Source organism: Pavona decussata, unplaced genomic scaffold (assembly GCF_977016875.1).
Source record: "Pavona decussata unplaced genomic scaffold, jaPavDecu1.1 SCAFFOLD_214, whole genome shotgun sequence".
Lineage (NCBI taxonomy): Eukaryota > Metazoa > Cnidaria > Anthozoa > Scleractinia > Agariciidae > Pavona > Pavona decussata.
Genome location: NW_028145619.1, coordinates 3483385 through 3502975, shown reverse-complemented (window position 1 = coordinate 3502975; position 19591 = coordinate 3483385). Strand labels below are relative to the sequence as shown.

At 39.6% G+C, this 19591-nt stretch overlaps 1 protein-coding gene and 1 long non-coding RNA gene across 2 annotated transcripts; both read left to right on the top strand.

The window, feature by feature from the left end:
• Positions 1-6419: 6419 nt before the first annotated feature.
• On the top strand, positions 6420-15144 carry LOC146460338 (uncharacterized). Its single transcript, XR_014857707.1, has 3 exons — positions 6420-6509; positions 6742-6801; positions 14955-15144. It is a non-coding gene; the product is annotated as an uncharacterized LOC146460338 (long non-coding RNA).
• Positions 15145-15330: 186 nt separating this feature from the next.
• LOC146460337 (uncharacterized) lies at positions 15331-17814 on the top strand. The gene is made up of 3 exons (XM_085088334.1): positions 15331-15389; positions 15727-15841; positions 16524-17814. The coding sequence occupies exons 1-3, from the start codon at positions 15331-15333 to the stop codon at positions 17688-17690; spliced, it is 1341 nt and encodes a 446-aa protein (XP_084944460.1). The 3' UTR covers positions 17691-17814.
• Positions 17815-19591: the final 1777 nt, after the last annotated feature.

Below are 19591 nucleotides of genomic sequence, written 5' to 3'. Positions count from 1 at the left end.
GTGACCGTAAGTAGAGTAATGTAAATAAGCATTGTAATAAGTGTAAGTGGTGTTCATATTGTATTGTAAGTATTGTGTTTTTCAAAATAAAAATAAAAAATTTAAAAAAAGATTATGGGCCGAAAATTTTGACTGCCTTGAAAGCAGGGAAGCCCGAAAAGCGTGGGACGACATCGTCAAGAAAATGAATGACAAATTCGGTACCAAGAAAAAAAGACAAGTACCAGAAGAAAATGAAGTCCCTTGTCGATCGATACAAGCAGGCCAAAGACTGGAATAGCAAGAAATCTGGAGGAAATCGAAGAAAATCAGCTCATGACGTTGAAATTGACGAAGTTCTGGGCTGTCGCGACATCGTTACCCTTCAAAATCTCCAAGAAGCAGGGAGTGTGTCGGAGGAAAGTGATACAAAGAAAACGAGTAACAATGCAAGCGTTGAATGCGGCGATGATGCTGGAACAACAAGCAAGATCGGCAAGGAAGAAAACGAAGAAGAGGGAAAGAAAGGAAGAAAAGGACGATGAGGACAGGAAAATGTTTAAATCTGCCTTGCCGGGACTTGAAACTCAATGTTTTGACATGGATTCTTTTGTAACTAATTTTTCCAGAATGCAAGAACGACAACTGCGACCATGAATGCCTTGGTAGGCACTCTAAGCAATTTTTTGGAGAAACAGTAACATATATCTGAACATATGATGAGCATTTTATTGAATCTTTTATTGACCGTTTTATTGCACATTTAATTGAACATTTTATCTTGTGTTTATTCAGTTTCGGTTTCCACAGCGTGCTTCCGATTCCATCTGTAGGACTGTAGTCTGAAGAATTATAAAATTGTAATTTTTTAGCTTTTACGAAATACACTTGTACTGAGAACCATTGAAAATTTCTTCAGAAAATTATATTGTTAGATTTTCGTGTTGCCGCTTACGTTGCGAGTGAAAATTCAAGAAAATCATACAAATAAACAGTAACGACAAATGACAGAGAAACAATGTAAAAGTGGTCTTAATTGAATAAAAAAGTTATCGAATTTAGTCTTTTAGGATTTCACTCATGTTATCTGCATCACAAATAATATTTGGCCCTACGAAAGGAGGGCAGGGGTTGTCGTCATCGTTATCCTCTTCTTCCCAGTTATCACCCAATCGTATGCAAAGGTGTTGCAGAACTGCACAAGCTATGGCGTTTTTTACTGCAAAGTCTATAGTACTGTCAAATCTTTTCTGTGAAATTCTCCATCGACCTTTAATCAAACCGAAGCCCATTCGACTTTTACTCTCGCAGAGGAAAGTTCCTTGTTGAATTTGATTTCATCTACGATTTCATTAACCAGTGGCTGAGGGGGTATGTATGCACTATCCTCAATAAGGTATTGACCTATTTTGTTCCCATTTATGTTGACAGTAGGTAGGTGCTCTCTTCTGACAACACGTGGATAAATGTGTGTTTGGTTTATTTATTTAAGTTTGTATGCAAAGTGTCATCACTGCGACCCTGATAGTTGAAAGCAAAAGTTTGCTTTCCGGTTGCGGTTTCAATTTCCCTGAAAACTTTGCCCAAATGCGACCCATACCTTAGCAAGCTTATATCAAATAATTTAATCAACTACATCAACAGCATTTTGTTACAATCACGTATTAATATAAAAGTTATGTCAATGGCTGAATTCTTCCAAATCTCACTTGCTTCGATAAGCCGGGGTTGCTTAACACATACCAGCTTTATACCAGAAATCCAGCTTCTTTCGGCGTTTTACCTGTTTAAAAGAAAATATATTAAGTTCAGCTGATACCCTGGGTCCCAGAGGCTTTTCATGCACGGTTTCCGGTTTCCAGTCTTCAAAGTGGCCGAGCGAAAAGGCTTCACCACTCGTGTCTTTGGCCTTCCGCCGAAAACAACAAAGCTCCTCGTCGCACGCGAGAAAAAATCTCTGGTACTCAGGGTATTCAGCTGATGACAATATAACAGAACGCATTATACATTCACAAAAATGTACACATAAATAAACCTGAATGAAAGCATGCATCCGTGCTACCATTTTGATTTATCTGAGCACGATCGTCCCAGCATGTGTTTCTTCATCTCTACTTGTTCCCAGTGCCCACGCTGCTTTCAAACACGTGCGACTTGCGAATTTCCTGGATTTATCTTAATAGGTTTTGAAATTATTTCTTGTCGCAGCGGAAAAGATGTTTGTAAAATTGCATTTCTACTTAAGAGTCAATTACAGGAAACATTTGGGCAATGAAGATTTGTAGAAAGAAACTGAATTCAATGTATGTATGAAATCAGAACGATTTTCATTCGGCCCAGGGACGGCTGGCACATTTCAGCTTTTCCGCTCGTTAACAAATGCTCAGTCAAATGTTGTTCTGAAATAGACAACCATCGCGAATAGATTTGGCACGTCAATGTCCAGAAGTTATCCTTTCTTACTTTTATGTACTGTCCAATGGCACCTGATTAGTAAGTAACTGATGGCAGATAATTTTAACCTTCATACAGTGTACACATAAGCAATAAGTTTATAAATTCGTGATAAGAGACAATGACTCTTGATTTTCATTTAGGACCTGGCTAGAGAAAACAACAAGGATGTTTCGAAAGCTTGTTCCGATTTAAAGTTGTTACGAAAGCTTGTTCCGATTTAAAGTTGTTAATTTTTTTAAACAAATCAATTGCTTGTTAGAACGTTTTCAATAAATTGAAGTAGAGAATTTATAAAAAAAAAAGCTGGCAATAGCAATTTTAATCGTCTACTAGATGCCTTCATTTCGATTTTCGCGCCAAATGTGCACACGCTCGTTTTCCCGCCATTTTTTCGCGCCCTTTGCGTATGCTGTTCCTTTCCCGAATTTGTTGTTATTCTCTGATTTTCTTCCTGAACTTTTTGTTTTCTCTGTCACGAAAATGAAGTCAGACATTGTTTTTGCTAGAGCTCAAGCAGCCATATTACGATCATCTGGTCATTCAGTCAAAGAAATCACTAAATGTTTTAACAAGACTGAACGTTGGGTGAACAAGTGGTCGAAAAGAGAGTGCTTCGAAGACAAACCAAGAAGCGGACGACCGTCTGGTTTGACCAATTGTGCTCGAAAATCAATCAAGAAAGCGAAGTACAAAAGGAACAATTCAACAAGGAAGATTACCAAGAATGTTTAGCAGAAAAATATCAAAGTTTCGAACATAACGGTGTGGACTGAGATACACGACTAGGAAAGGATGGAAGACTTTCAAGCGAAAGTAAATACCTCTGTTGAGCGAAAAGCAAAGGAAAGCCAAGAAATACGCGAAGCTGACAGCAGAGGATGGGACAATTTTTTGTTCACAGATGAGTGTTCTATATATCTTTTCCAGTACCCAAATCCAAAAAACGATATCGTATGGGGCTCGCAGGAATGTTATGTTCCTCCAGCTTTCCAAGTGAAGCAAAGTGCGAAGGTGATGGTGAGGGGGTGGCATGACGGGTCGTGGGCTCACAAAGTTACACATACTACCCACAGGCCAAACCTTAACTTCTGAGTACTGCATCAACCAAATCCTTGAGAAAGAAGTGAAACCGTTAACATCAAGGCGTCAGGTGACAGGGCGCCCGATAGAGAGGAAGTTGTTTAGCTCAAAGAAAGCGATGACATTCGTTCAGGATGAAGCACCGGCTCACACTTTAAAGGCAACTCAGACATGTGTCGCATGTTCGGCGCCTGCTTATTATTTTTGTTGGCGGCCTGTTTGTCTCATTATGCAAGCCCATTGTTAACTATTTTCGTACTAGCGTGAATTCCAACGCACCATGCTTTTCCGACAACACGCCATTGCCTTCGGAGAACGAAGCCGATTATTCTAACCTGTAGGTTAGTAAATAACAATAGCACAGTAGCCGTCAGTCACACACGCGTTGGGAAGAACTGTAACGCTCTGAACCAGCTACGCCAAGGCCGAGTAGAGCTTGAATAGAGCTTTAATAGATGGATTCTTCCGAAACGAGGAAGCTGGTGACAACGGGAACAACTCCCAAGAAGGCTGAAAAACGTCACAAGAAATTGGGCGAGCGTGGCTCTAGTTCTCCGAGATCACCGCTGAGGACCACAACGGGCTTTGGAGGAAAGCGGCTATTCCCATTACGTTCAGGAAAGGTACTCCCTTCTAAAAGCTTGAAGACTTCAAGTTCAATTTTTAGCAGACGCAATCTTGGCTGTGTCTGTGTAAAATGCTAAGGTCACTTTCCAGCAATTAAAGCGCTGATGCATATCTTTGTGCTTGGTTATTTTTCTATCAGGTTAGATTGGTGACTCGCATGAAAGGTGTCAGGTCACCGAACGTGTTGCATTTTTGAGCTTCCCCCAAGTTGCATGGCAGACCTTGGTCAAGAGGTGAAGAGAGAGCTCTTGTGCAGTTTGTGTGCTTACAGAAAGTCTCCTACAGTATGGCCAAGCATGAACCCATCTGACCCTTACTGGAAAGAGGCTGCTCTGTATATTCAAACGACTACGGGCAAAAGTCACCTCAGAACTGGTAATGGTTTTTGTACTTTGTTGTTATTTACAATTAAGAACATCCCGATTTTTGCAATTTTTTTTACGCCCACTTCAAGATGGCGGATACTTACCGTGACAGACTGGTAACTAACAAACAATGAGGATTAGTACTGGGCTCTACTAGAAGAAAACGTTTTTACTTCCAGTGAATATTTATCGCTTTTGCAGCCTCTAACTGCTTCTCAAGGCTGTTAATTTCTACGTTTTTACACTGGAATACGAGTAGTCGTAGGCCTTTATACTCTAGTTTGTACTAAAATGTAGAAACGCTGAAAAAAGCGAGCTGGAAACATGCCGAACTGTTCAAGTTCGAACATATTCGTAACCGTGCGTGAAATATCTTTGTGTACCCTTATAATTAACTCTCTAAAAGAGGTCTTGCCTTCTATATTGTACCAAAGGAGGAAAATTCAGGTATCCCACAATGCCTCGCTTCCAACCATATTATCAACTCGATGTTGATACGCGATCTCGCATTTGCGATGGGGCTTCTCGGAGTGAACGCTGATCTGCCTTCTCCGTCGCCATTGCTTTACGTGAATTGCTTAGATTTAGACAGTCAGAGTTATGTCAATTCGTCAAACTTAGCCTGTTGTCGGTTTCTAACGGTCATTGGACACGTTAGTTTTCCAAAAGACTTACGAGAGTGGCTTCTTTGCTTGTTTGTGCGATCAGAAACATTGAACGGCCGCTTGCCACTCGACTCTTCTTCGACTTCTTCCATGCATAATTTTTACCGTTTGCTTGAATATCGACTTAAAAGGAAGCATTTATGTCACCACTTGATGTCCTTACACGAATAGAACCGAACAGAATCGTGCTTAAAGTACTGTTCATTTCGACCGGGAAAACGAGTGATCGTTCAAAAGCAGCATTATGCAGTTGTTTACATGTTTGGCGCCAATTTAGGCAAACTTCAACGAACACAAATTCCTTCAAAACATGGGGACTTAAGGGGACCTTGAATAAAATTCAAAGGAGATACTATTTGAGCAGCAACAGGCAAAATTTCACGCTAATGTACCCAGGATTGAACTCGCTAGGCTCAAATTTGGGTCAAGCATTTGAGAGCGAGTCGATCATGCATACCACTCCAAACAATTGTATGTTTTTCTTTATTCTTAAGCAAATTAGCTGCGAAATTGTAGTGCAAACTTGAACTTAATTGCCAAAGCAATACACAAAACGATTTAACTTACATTCTCAGATCCTGAATATGGAAAAATAGCCACTTGAAATTCAGTCGATTTCGAACTGCGTGCTCGCTTTCGCATCGATACTTGACACCTTCTGGTCATTAATTTTTCGCGGAGACTCATGGGATACCTGATTTCTCCTCCTTTTCTTGTACCATTCCATTCCTTAGGTGTCACGCAAATCTCAGAGCTTCATTCCTGGATGTGGGCGTAAAAGCGATTAAGCGAAATCAATTTCATTTTGCGCCCACTTTACTTTGCGCTCGCAAGCACTGGTAACGAATGGTTTTTGCATGTAAATTTTCCGGAGTGCTCAGCGGGGCCGATATACAAAATATCCGCTCCGCAGGGCTTAGTGCGCTGGCTGGGATTCTTATGCGCGCTCTGGCATGGAACTTGCTGGGAGGCCCGCATCAAAACAATTGCTTGCTTACTAGTTTAAACTCAAAAGCCCATCCTAGCTGGTAAATTGTGATGTGAGGTTTTCCCTGGTAGACTTGATTACCAGCCGGCCCCCAGAAAATTAGACGCGGGAAGCGCGAAGAATGGACTCAGTCTGCGGCCTAGTGATATGGTCACTTAAAATTCGTCTATCTAGGCATGCGCTGCGTCATATTACACAACATTTATTGACCCCTGTGTGACAGCCGAGCGGTCAAAAACGTTGCTATTGCCGGCGCGGTCATGTCTCAGCAAACGCTTTTGGCTACATCGTTCTAGAGAGTGGGGAAATATAGTTTCTTGATAAAAGAATTGATTTTATTTCAACAAGGTAAGTTTCCTGTGCTTTCTCTTCTCGGGTAGCTGTGTAGTTTCTGCTCTACTATTCTGAGTATTCCGTTATTGTTCTGACCAAGTTACTAGTTAGATAACAGTTAATTCTATGTAATTGTGCATTATCTTCTTTGTGTGCTTAGAGGTTGGACAACCAGATCTTCTTTGCTGTTTAACACATTTAGAAAATCCTTGATTTATTTACTTAGATGTTAACATTTTTGTTTTAGCAATCGCCAGAATCGTTTCGCGTGACGCTACCTGTACGCAGCTAAAGACCGTTTACTGAGGTATGTCAGTCTTGTATGCCGTATGGCGGCCGTTGTATGTCATTGCAATAGTATCAAGAATAGTATCGTCTTTGAGAAATACATATGCGCGCCGTCTACTTTGATGGTTGACTAGTACAGTTAGTAAGCTTATACACAGTGAATAAGTATTTGAATTTAGAAATATTATGCACAAGTATTCTCAGGTCATATGAGTGTGTGCTTAGCATACATGGACAGAGTGACAGACCAGGACATTTAAGCAACAGTCTCGGAATGTCGTTGTTTCGTTTTTCGCTATATCATTTTTGGCTTACATGGAAAGGATATTTCTTGAAAATGGAGCAATTCGTTGTGTTCAGATTTTTTACAATAATGGTAATTTGGCGCAAACTTTAAGACAACGGTATTTTATTGTCTGAACTTATGAGCTGTGGTTTCCTTTGATTTTACACTTCTTCCGAAAAGATATCCCACCGTTCCCTTGGGTGCCCCTAATGATTTGCCAAGCAATTGGCGTCTTTAGGGGTTAAAGGTGGAATTCTATGAGCGACTTTCTTTGTTTTCCATTTAGGTTATGCTTAGTTTAATAGCGCGCAAATGTTCCTTTTTGTTGGCATAAGTCAGATGAGTTCGGCTTGAACGCAAGGAAAAGGTAACTTGGATATCTAGGGTTAAAAACGGTGCAACACTAAAAGGCGTGTGTATTTTGCAGTCTTGAAACAAACTGGGGAGACGCAAATCCCGAAACTGTATCGCGATGCAAAGTAGCGAAAGCAGAATTTTTATTGCGTGTGCCTCATTTTTTTGAGGGGCAGGTCAGGCGCGAAAATATATTTGCCCACCGATGACCGGATATGATGACCTTAACTCGAAGAAACACTTTCTCGGGTCACTCTTTCCCTAAATACGAAATAACTGAAGCAAGTTCGATTCACATGATGCCGGGTTAACTTTCACAATAGTACGACCGAAGAGCGGCTTAAAAATGCGAAAAGTTTGGGTAGCTGTTGTGGTCTGGCAAATGTTTTTGGGTTCCGGTGTTCATTTGGCCTTGCGGACTTTGACATCTTCAGGGGTGCCTTCCGGAAAGTACTTTTTTGTTGGAATCCCGAACCATCGAGTTAGGATTCGAGTTCGAGTTCGAGTTGGACTTCGAGTTAAGTTTACAATAAAAATACCAAAACAAATTAGAGGAGGGGCCCGCAAAACCAGAGCCAGCCGAAGACCGCTTATGACTAGCATCCCCGTCATCGGGGGATGGGAGGGCACAAACCAACGATAGTATGACAACGATTATTTTTCCGCCAAATGTAAATGCTAACCATTCTCCATGATGCTAACCAACGATCTCTCATGAAGAAAAAGGATGTAAATCAAAAAAGTGTCAACCTCTTAAGAAAGTGCAAAACAGTATCCATCCCTGGTAAGAAAGTGCAATTGGCGTGACGCGCGACGCTAACGTTGTCTACGTCCAGTTATCTTGAACGATGGTATGATCATAGGCACTGTTGCTGGTCATCCTGTTTTTAACAATGGAAAGGTAGGTTTGATTTACTTTATGACGACTTGCAGTTTAAAGATTTATTTTGAAATGCAAATTAGCGCTGAAACATGCCTATCGTAAGAGCCAAACTCTAAAGGTCGAGTATACAACATGGGCGACACCCTGGGCGACACCAGCAGGAGTCGTGTTAGGCCTGTCAGCACTTCAAATCATCTTTACAAATATTTTGTTAATTTTCAAACACTGAAACTGGATTTGTCTTTTATTTAAGTGTGAAATATCAAAGCAATGAAGTTTATGACAATATTCTTCTAACTGGGTTGTCCATTTTCACCACCTGGATCTTTGAAATTAATTTATTTTGTAAAAGTAATCCCATTTGCAAAAGCACAAACAAGACCCCTTGCAAAACCTAAAAATTGATGACCCCCCTAATTAATTGTTTAAAAAAATTAGCTCCCCCCCCTCTAACCAATCTAAAACAACCTTGACACCCCCCTTCTTCCCCCCTCCCCCCCCTTTTCATAAATAATCACCGGTCCCTTAGATGACCGCGCAATCAAACCGGAGCTGTAGCCTTAGTTTTTTTAAAAGGCAAATTAAGCCCCTCCCCCCACCCCCAATTTCAAAGATGGGAAAAGAGCACGTTTTGGCCTGTGTGCGTATTCATCATTGATTTGGTGGGAAGGGGGTGGCCACTTCTCTTTTTATTCAGTCCAAGAGAAAACATCCTTCAAAGCGCGGAACAAATATCATCATTCCTGGAAAATCCATACAAATCAATAGACTCTGGTTGATTTTTTTTTGTCTTCCACTGACGCTTTCCCTTTTATTTTCCTTACCAGGCCACCAGTCGTGGAAATTTTGGATTGCCCTATATCTAAGTGGTATGTATAGCATTTTATTACTGCAATGTTCGACAATAGGTATAATATCCCGTACTCGAGCTCTTTTCCCCAAACTTAAGGTGGCTCGATCGGTTTTTTTAGTAACGGTACTGGCCATGCCGAGGGTAAACAGTTAGCACAAGAACATGTCTGAACACCCTGCTCCTAGGAAATGAAAGTTTGAGACTGATACCCAGTGTTCGACAATGGTTTTTCCTTGCCAGAAACGTACATGTACGTCGGTAAACAGTTAGCACAAGAACATGTCTGAACACCCTGCTCCTAGGAAATGAAAGTTTGACACTGATACCCAGTGTTCGACAATGGTTTTTCCTTGCCAGAGACGTACATGTACAGGAACGTAAACTGAAAGTACTGGTTACTGCAGCCGCTTGTTTTTTGCTCAGTGAGTGTAATATTATCTAACTTTTGACATCATTATTTTCCGGCTTAGTCACATATGTCATTGTTTTACAGAAATTATTTACTATTTTATTTTTGATACTTAAGTCACACGGGTTCAACAAACCCTTGGAAAGTCATAGAAGAAACACTTTCGATCAGTGAAAACAAGGGAGGATGATCATCTTCTGTTGGTGAAAACGAATACGCACTGTACAGGCCCGCAAATGATCCCGGCCCGCAAATGATCCCCGGACGGGAAATGATCCCCGGACCGGAAGTGATTCTAATAAAATGCACCGCAAAAATGAAGGAATGGCCTGGACTCCATTGCCAGTTCACGGATATATGAGGAAAAGACAAATTCCTCAGGCTTTTATAACAACAATAAAAACCGATAAACGTACCGTGCTAAAACACAAAATTAACCTGGCAATATTTAATTTTTGGACAAAAAATAAAAGCTAATGATTTTAACGTGTCAGAATTCGCTCGATTTTAAAACTCTGTTTTAGAAATGTTAGATAAAATACTTAACTTTTAAAACGAAATTGAAGTTTTCTCCTTGATCTAGGTCGTGGCATTAACCTACTTTATAGCAACCCTTTCGACAGTCCCACATGTACATACGCTTAGGTGGCCCAATTTCAACCTGTGAGCGATTATCACTTGTGCAATAGCTGTCACTGCGAAAATATGACAGTTTGTCATGGGAATATTTACGATCGGGTTTCAAAGTAGAAATACTGTAAAGTTCTTAATAAAATTGACATCCCTTGCTTCTAAGAACTTTACAGTATTTCTATTTCCCAGGCCCGATTATAAAGTGCAATAGCGGTCACGGGGCAAGTATGGGAAAACATTCCCATACTTGCGCCGTAACGCTATTGCACAAGAGACCGTCACAAGATGATCATCGCTCACAGCTTGAGCTGGGACCACCTGTGCACGTGGGATTTTTTTTTTTTTTTTTTTTTTTTTTTTTTTTTGAGGCGTGAGAACAAGGAAACAATTCTCACTTGCGAATGAAATGAAATGGCAAGTGATTTGCTGAACCTTACGACAGCTGAAACCAACAGATTTCAGGATTTCCCTGAAAGCCTACAGTGGATGTTTGGAGACGATGACAACCAAAATGAATCGCCAAAAAGTAAGCTTGACAAAGAAGTCACCAGTGCTGGTCTCAGTTACCGTCAGCCACCGACACCGAAAGACGGCAACTGCTTATTTCATACAATAAGCGACCAACTTAAGCGTATGGGAAAGCCCCCACAGACAGCATCACAACTTCGTACTTATGTGGTAAGCTTTCTCAAAAGTAACCCAACCACTCCCGACGGCATTCACTTCAGAGAATTTGTGAATCATGGTGGATGGGAGACGTACCTTCGACGGATGTCCATGGACGGCGAGTGAGACAATTATATTGCCGTACTAGGCCTGGTGGACATGCTTGATATTCCGGTTGCTGTGGTGTCTAGCTTAGGAGAAGAAGGCTTGCACATAATTTATCCAAGTAAGCACAGTAAAAAAGAAGCAGATTTCGACATTGCTTTGGTGGGCCATGAAGTTGAAAGCCACTTCCATAGCCTTCAGCAAATGGACGCAGTAAGAATGGATGTAGTCGAGGAATTAAAATTGAAGTATGGCGAAGAAAGAATTACAGAAGATCAAATTTGCCCAAAATGTGGGGAAAAGTTTGACAGCTATTCCTCAGGCGTCTATGAGGGAGAAAATGGTCTTCTGCAGGTCTATGCCGACGACAGTGTGTTTTGCGAAAATTGTTTACAGGAAGACTGGGAGTCGTATTAGCTCGAAATGATATTAGCACATTTACACGATGGCATCAGTTTTGGACGACTGAGATAAGTTATGCTTAAAGTGCCCTTGCACCTAAATCAATCTTGCAACTAAACAGTTAACTGATTTAATAAATGAAATATCTCTACGATCCCTCTAACTAATCTGCCCAAAGAAGGGTCGCAAAAAACAACACTCTAAAAAATGGTTTGACAAAGAATGTTTCCTTTTGAGAAAGACTTTAACTAAGCTATCTAACAAGCAACATAGAAACCCTTTTGACGAAAACCTAAGACAAGAATACCATAAAGCCCGTAAGAGTTTTAAAAAACTCATTAAATTTAAGAAAACTCAACTACTTAACTCAAAAATCGATAACCTAGTAAGGCACAAAGGAAGTCAAGAATTTTGGAGTTACTTGAAATCAATCAATGAAAATGAACAAAGTTATAACCACAATGTGCTGGAAGTGCCCATTGACAAACTTTATGACCATTTTAAGAATTTACACTCAGAGCCAAATCCCTCCTCCATGTCTCCATTTCAAAAATCTGTCACAAAGGACAAATCTACCTTAGAACAACAGAAAGATACTCACAATAATTTAGACGACCCTTTCTCTTTACATGAAATTGAGACCACAATTAAATTACTAAAATCTGGGAAAGCTCCTGGCCCTGACAGAATACGGAATGAAATGCTTAAAACGGGTGCGCCTCACCTAACAACTGCAATTTGCAAACTTTTTAACCTCATCCTCGCCAGTGGTTTTTTCCCCAGTAGCTGGTGCGAAGGTATTATCACTCCCATTTTCAAATCAGGAGACAAACAAGACCCATCAAATTACAGGGGAATTTGCATAAGCAGTTGCCTGGGAAAACTCTTCTCCGCTGTACTCAATAACCGTCTGAAAAATTATGTACACGACCAAAATATTTTACACCCAGCACAAATTGGCTTTCTGTCAAATCATCGCACAACTGATCATATTTTCACCCTACGAACTCTAATTGATAATTACGTCACTCATACCACCAAAGGCAAGCTATACACATGTTTTGTAGATTTTAAAAAGGCTTTTGATTCAATATGGCACGATGGTTTACTCTACAAACTACTCAAATACAAAATTGGAGGAAAATTGTATGACCTGATTAAAACTCTTTATTCCAAAACAAAATGTTCCATCAAACATGGCCACCAAAGAAGCGGATATTTTGATTATGGAAATGGTGTTCGACAAGGCTGCATTCTTTCTCCTATGCTTTTCAATCTTTATCTAAATGAAATTCCTTTCCTTCTTGATAAACAAGACACAGATCCCGGGCTATATTATTACCAAATGGTTCTCCTCTAAGTTGTTTATTATATGCAGATGACCTAATACTTATCTCTCACTCAGCTGCTGGTCTACAAAATGCATTATCCACAGTCTCTCAATTTTGTCACGACTGGATGATGAACATAAACACAAAGAAAACAAAAGCTATCATTTTCCAAAAGAAATGCAGAAAATCGACTCTTGATAAACATCTTTTTTACATGAATGAAGATAAAATTGATATTGTCAATAGCTACACTTATCTCGGGGTAAGATTTTCAACAAATGGCAGTTTTAAGGAAAACAAAATGCTCCTTAAGGAGAAAACCAGAAGATCAATTTTTGCAACTCGTCGCCACCTTGATTTTCTAAAATTGCCAATTGATGTTGTTAACAAAATATTTAATTCCTTATATCTCCCAATTCTCCTATATGGTTCTGAGGTTTAGAGCATTTATGATAAAGATGATTATAACTCGTGGGAAAAAGATATTATTGAAAAAACACATATCTATTTTTGTAAACAAGTTCTAGGTGTAAACAAACAATGCCCAAACGTAGCCTGTAGAAATCAACTCGGTCGATTGCCACTGAAAGAACTAACCGACCTAAATGTTATCAAATTTTGGAAACATTTAGAAAACCAACCAGAAAACAGTATTGCCAAACAATGCTTAAACATATCAGCACATATGGCAGACAAAAACCAGATGAGCCTTATGCAAAAAGTTAATGACCTCTGTAAAAAAGCAAACCTAAACCCATTAAATTTAGATGAGAACAACACTTTTATCTCTCAGGTCAGACTAACGCTTAATAAAGAATTGACTCAACATCAATTAAAATTGATGAAACAAAACAAGAAATTGAAGTTTTACTCCATGTTTAAAACTAATTAATTTAATGAGAAACCGTCTTGTATTTTTAGGTAATACCATGTACTCATGTGGGAATACCAAATAAATTGTTGTTGTTGTTGTTGTATTATTATATTTTTTTTAAATTTTTATTTGTATATGAATCAACACATACCGCAAAGAAGTTCTGAGAAAAAAAATTCGATTTAAATGAAACGCGTAAATTAAGATGAGAAAATAAATAAAATTAACACACGGGCACTTTAAGACTAAGATCCGATTAAGAACAAAAGGCGACGATAGCGGGCGAGATTTGACGGCCATCGCAAGCGCTTTCACCAATTTAAGGTCTAACCATCATTAAACAGGCAATTCAATTTCAGTCTTCTTTTTTAAAAAAAAAACTTGCTAAAGTCATCAATGACCCGCTTCTTAATTTTTGTTGTGTTTGCATAGAGTATTTAAATTCTCGTCTCCTCTTGTTCTCATTTGATCTTGGGTTTCACAGATGTATCGAAAAAATAACAAAAACAAAAACAATTTCAATGGACTTATTTAATATTTGTTCTAGTTAACAGCCTTTCGGTTGTACTGTTAAGATTCATTTCGTACTTTTAGCCCTTTTTTTTAAAAAAAAAATAGGATTTTCGTACAATTCGTACCTTTTTTCGGCGTTGTAATCGTACAAGTTAAAACATATACATGTATGTTCCAGTTTATAGGACAATTGATTTTTTTTCTTGCACTAATTTTTAATTTTTGTAATTTTTAAACTGGTAAAATTTGCATGCAAAGCGTTTAAATAAAATGATTGTTGCGTTATAAGAAAAAAAATGAAGTATATAAAGTTTAAATACAATGTCCCAATTCCCGAGTCCATTCCAGTCTATAATTATTGATGAGGCGACCAAATCCGGTCGGGGTTCATTTGCGGTCCAATTTGGGGATCATTTCCCGTCCGGGGATCATTTGCGGTCCAATTTGGGAATCGTTTCCGGTCCGGGGATCATTTGCGGGCCTGTAAAGCACTATTCCAAAATTATTAGCGTTAACTATAAGGATACAAATTGATTAAAAATTGAAAAAGTTGGGGTACTGATTTTTAAATTCCGTCGTCGTATTATATGAAAGTTGCTACAATCGAGTCAATTTGTATGTTTCATTGGAGAATTTACCCGAAATCATTGGTGGCAGTTGCTCATGAGGATAGAATGGACGCAATTTCATAGAATTCGAACAGAATCCACATCAAACCAGTCCCCTTACGTTAAAAGTGTTGCGTTTGTTTCTTAGACGATGTTTGTTCCTTGAGGTAAAAGAAAAGGTCTTTTTCAGGTCATAGTTGATTTGGTAGAACGTTTTTTTGGTCTTTGCGTTAACATTTACTCAACTATTTTCAGTTCTGGTGAACCTGACCATGAGTTGGACGAATCAGCGTTTATTTCAACGAGGTTATTTGCATGTTGAACTGTATTATCCATGCAGATATGGTTTATCAATGACTTATAGCTTAAACATTTACTCAACAGCTATATCACTGTCATATATTAATAAAATTGATAATTTTTCTCTTTATTTCAGCTAGTGACTCAAAAAGAACAGCACAGAAGAATCTAAAAAGGGAAATCCTTGAAAGGTATTGATAAATGGCTACATTTTCAACTCGTTGCGTTTTTAAATGCATCACGTATTTACATGTAAGACCTTGTTGCTGCTATTTGAAGTTGTTGATATTTGACGCTGATATCTGACGTCTTTGTTATTCCTTTAGCTCCGATGAATCTGACTTGGAGCTCAAAACATCGGTATTTGCAGACAAAAAGATCTGTCTCGAGGTATGCTTGTACCACTGAGGACGCTTCTGTGGGTACTTTCGTCAATACATGTATATCACCGTTTGTCATGGGATTCCATTCAGAAATATATGTTATATGTAATTATAATGATGATGATAACCAGGACGAGGAGAAGGATGATGATTAAGATAAAATAATAAACTGTGATAAAGATCAGCTAAAATCAAAATAGAACCGCTGCTGCTAATCTATGTGGAGTTAACCTATTGAATTATCTTTTTGTTATCTTGTTAGTTCCAGTTCAGAAGAAGAAGTGATAACAGGAATGGCAAAAGACAGCTCGCTAAAGTAACAGGACCTATTACTGTTCCGATAGACTTATTCACTTGATTGACGTGTCCCTGATATTGGGCATCATAGTCCCACAGCAGGAGAGGAAACAGCAACGCCCCGTGGTCAATCAGGATACCAACATTGAAAGAGAAGATAATGTTAGGACTTGCCCTCGTCAGTTCCAAATATACTATTAAACGTCATCATCACGCCACACCAAAATTATCGGAATCGAAATGTTGATGTATATTTGAATAGCGTTGTTGATCGCCGCTTGTGTTCCTAATGATTGGCTCAACTGTGCTGGTATGACTAATTGTCAACCATTGTGTTTATGTTGTGGTTGTGTTTCGAATTTGGTGATTTATGCTTTACTGTAAATTAAACGTTATGTTGTGTTGAATTATGCGTCGTTTTAGACCCCGTCCACACGTATCCGGATATTTTTTAATCTGGGTCCACACTCTCCCTTAAGGTTATCTCTGTATCTCTAATTTTTACCTTGCATGCTATTTTTTCAAATGTTTATTCACCGTTCTTTTCTTGTCTATTCATTTCAACTATAATGTATTTTTTTTTATGTAACAACTCTGTAATGAGGAAGCCTTATTCCAAGACCCCTATGGTTCCTCCTAAGGCTTCCTCACCACTTTCTCTCAATTACCAGTATATATTTTTTGGACTCTTATTTTTTTCGTAACATGTGTGGTGGTGAAGTAAACAAACAAATATTTAAGAAATTTCACATCAAACCTGCCTGAATGTGATAGAGCGTCATTTATGAATTGAAATATGAAATTCTACTGAACTTAAGTCTACATGTATTATTACTCCTTACAGGAACCTGAGTTTTCTTCAAATCTTACAAGTCTGAGGGAGATCCCCAGAATAAAAGAGATCCTTTCCAAAGATGACTTACCACCAGCTCCCGGAATTATCTGTGATGCTGAAAAAATAGCGAGTCAGCTTCACTCCCTGTCTTTTCAGTCATCACAGCCACATGTTGACTCCATACCAAATCTCCCCATTGTAAATGCTGTGCGAGAGATTTCCACTCGTCTGGTTTCCCTTAATGCATCAGCTTCAGGTGAATCCCAATCCAGCTCAGCTTTACACGCCGCTCGGCAGATTGCCTACTGGTCATCTGTTTTTGTCTCTATGATGGCCACGCCAGTACCTGTAACCAGCACTGCTAACCCAGTTTCAGCTACATTAAGTACCACCAGCACAACTGTACCAAGCTGCACATCACAAAATGCTACAGATATCTCTGCACTTACAAGCCAGGTCTGTTCTACATTGCCTTCGAGTAATCTGTCTGCCAGTCATCACCCTTCTGTCCAGCCTGCTCCTGGTCCGCCTTCCCTCCAGCCTGCTCCTGGTACGCCTTCCCTCCAGCCTGCTTCTGGGTCACCTTCTGTCAAGCCTGCTCCTGGTCATCTTTTGTCCATCAGACTTTTCTTCCGACCAGCCTGCTCCTGGTGTATCTTCCGTCCAGCCTGCTCCTGGTGTATCTTCCGTCCAGCCTCCTCCTCTTCTATCTTCTGTCCAGCCTGCTCCTCATCGGCCTTCTGTCCAGCCTGCTTCTGGTACGCCTTCTGTCCAGCCTGCTTCTGGTTCGCCTTCTGTCCAGCCTACTTCTGGTCCGCCTTCCGTCCGGCCTGCTTCTGGTCCATCTTTTGTCCAGCATCCTTCTCTTCCGCCTTCTGTCCAGCCTGCTCCTGGTCCATCTCTTGTCCAGCATCCTTCTCTTCCGCCTTCCGTCCAGCCTGCTCCTGCTCCATCTTTTTTCCAGCATCCTTCTCTTCCGCCTTCTATCCAGCCTGCTCCTGGTCTGCCTTCTGTCCACCCTGCTCCTGGACCAACCTCTTCTCAGTCTGTGCGTGTTCCACCTTTTCTCCAGCCTGCCCATCAACCATCCTAACTCCAGCCTTGTTCTTACCCTGTTTCCATACAACCTTTTCCCCCTCCATCGTTCGTGCAGCCTTTCATTCAACATTATGTTAACACTCCTTCATCATTTGTTCTGCCTTCACATTCAACTTTCGTTCAGCCTGCTCCTGAGCCATCTCGTCCACAGCCTGGTCCATCATCGCTTCAGCTTCAAGCAAGCAGCACAACCCGCTCAATAACCGATCCTCCAACTTTGGTGATGTTTGAGAGATATGGGTCGGCTTATCCTTCACCTCAAGAATGGCTTAACTTGTTACAAATCCCACGCAATGTGGAAAGTTTGATGCAAGTGAAAAATATCTGGGAGATTGGTAGTTTACGCTGTCCTCCTTTGGAAGACTGGACAATGGTTATGCGGAACTATAAATCTTTAAAGGGAGCCAACACTTCCCTTTATAGTCAGAGGAAGTTCCTATATAACCTATTTCAGCGTCACAATTTTAATATTGATAGTGTCCTTGTTCAGTACAATGAAGTGAAACCTGGCAAATTATACAAGACTCTTAATAGTAAGAAAAGCTACGTAGGCTAGCACCCATGGAAAATAAACAATTTACGAACATGTCTTGAATTCGTCGTCCAGAATAAGGATTAGCGCATGCTGAAAAATGCTGATTTTTAATTCAAATTTCCTGATTGAAGCTGTGGATAACAATACCCAGGCCGAAATTTTTGATGGGGACAACAAATATTTCTGTGGCAGGTAACTTATGACAGCATATTTGGGTCTATTTATTCATTCATAAGTATCATGGGGTTATATCATTGCCTTTGGACTAAATTTGGTTGCTTTAACTCTGGATGCAACAGCCCGTGAATTACATGTTTGCCTCGTTGTAGATTTCTGTTATGGGTTTAAAAGGGAAGTATCACGCAAATTTGCCGTCATTCCAAAACCCAAAAATGTTTGTCTGTCAGAAGAAACAACGAAATAATTGTCAAGTTTGTTATAAACTATCACCCCAGTGCAATAAAACTGTCGATTAGTGCCTCCGGCCAGAGACAGAGTAGGTCGGTATGGATTGAAACTTGAAAAATGTTAGGCTAATGTTTTTCAAGTTCTCCCATTTTTGTTTCCAAAATGCGCTAGAACAGATCCCGAGTTGTTCCTTTCAAGAATTTAGTTGATTTCTTTCCTCTTGTCAATCTAGAATTGTTTGGCAGCTAAATGAAGGCCTTATTTCATAATTTTTAACAAAAGATATAAAAAACCCCATGATACTTCCCCTTCAACTTACTGTTACATGTATATACAGGTGTAATGGGCTCACCAGAGGAGAAAAGGCATTGATCATCAGCAAGTGACCAAAAGTCCTGACTGTACATTTAAAAGGGTAGATTTTTTCTTGCAATGTGCACAATCGTCATGTGCTTTCCCATTCTTCAGCATCATTGTTTTGATGGTATTTTTCATCTGCAACTTGGTTAAACTTATGGAATTATTCTCATTTTGGTTCAGATTTGAGAGGATGGGAAACAAAAAAATAAAGAAGAAGTTGAGATACCCTGAATGGCTTGACTGTTCACTTTTGAATGGACCATCAAAGGTAGTATCGCCCTAAAGATTGTTATTTCCTTTTTGTTGTAACACCTCTCAGGGATGCATATAAATCTAAGATCAGATTTGAAAGTGATGATTCATTTATGTGTTTTTTTTGTTTGCTCTTAGCTAAGGAATCAGTTATTAGTTGTTCGAATATGCATTACCTAGAATTACAAACATAACATTAATTTTGTATTAATGACAGACCATTTGCTCCAGGAAGTAGTTCTAAAAAGTATCCAATCTACTCCTGTCCAGTGCCTCCCATCCCAAGGTAAAAAAAAAAAAAAACACTCAAAATATACCATTTTGGGTTCAGTCGCGAAGAAGGTTGTATCTTCAATTTAAGCCGAAAAGTAAGTGGATATAGAAGGTATAAGGATTTGCTTTTTGTGTTTAAAAATGGACAAAA

Bases quoted from the DNA above. Each gene is read 5' to 3' on its own strand.
- LOC146460337 (XM_085088334.1), top strand. From the start codon at position 15,331: ATGAATCTGACTTGGAGCTCAAAACATCGGTATTTGCAGACAAAAAGA. The intron at 15,390-15,726 runs GTATGCTTGTAC...CTGTTCCGATAG, and splicing joins ACAAAAAGATCTGTCTCGAG to ACTTATTCACTTGATTGACG. The intron at 15,842-16,523 runs GTTAGGACTTGC...TACTCCTTACAG, and splicing joins ACATTGAAAGAGAAGATAAT to GAACCTGAGTTTTCTTCAAA.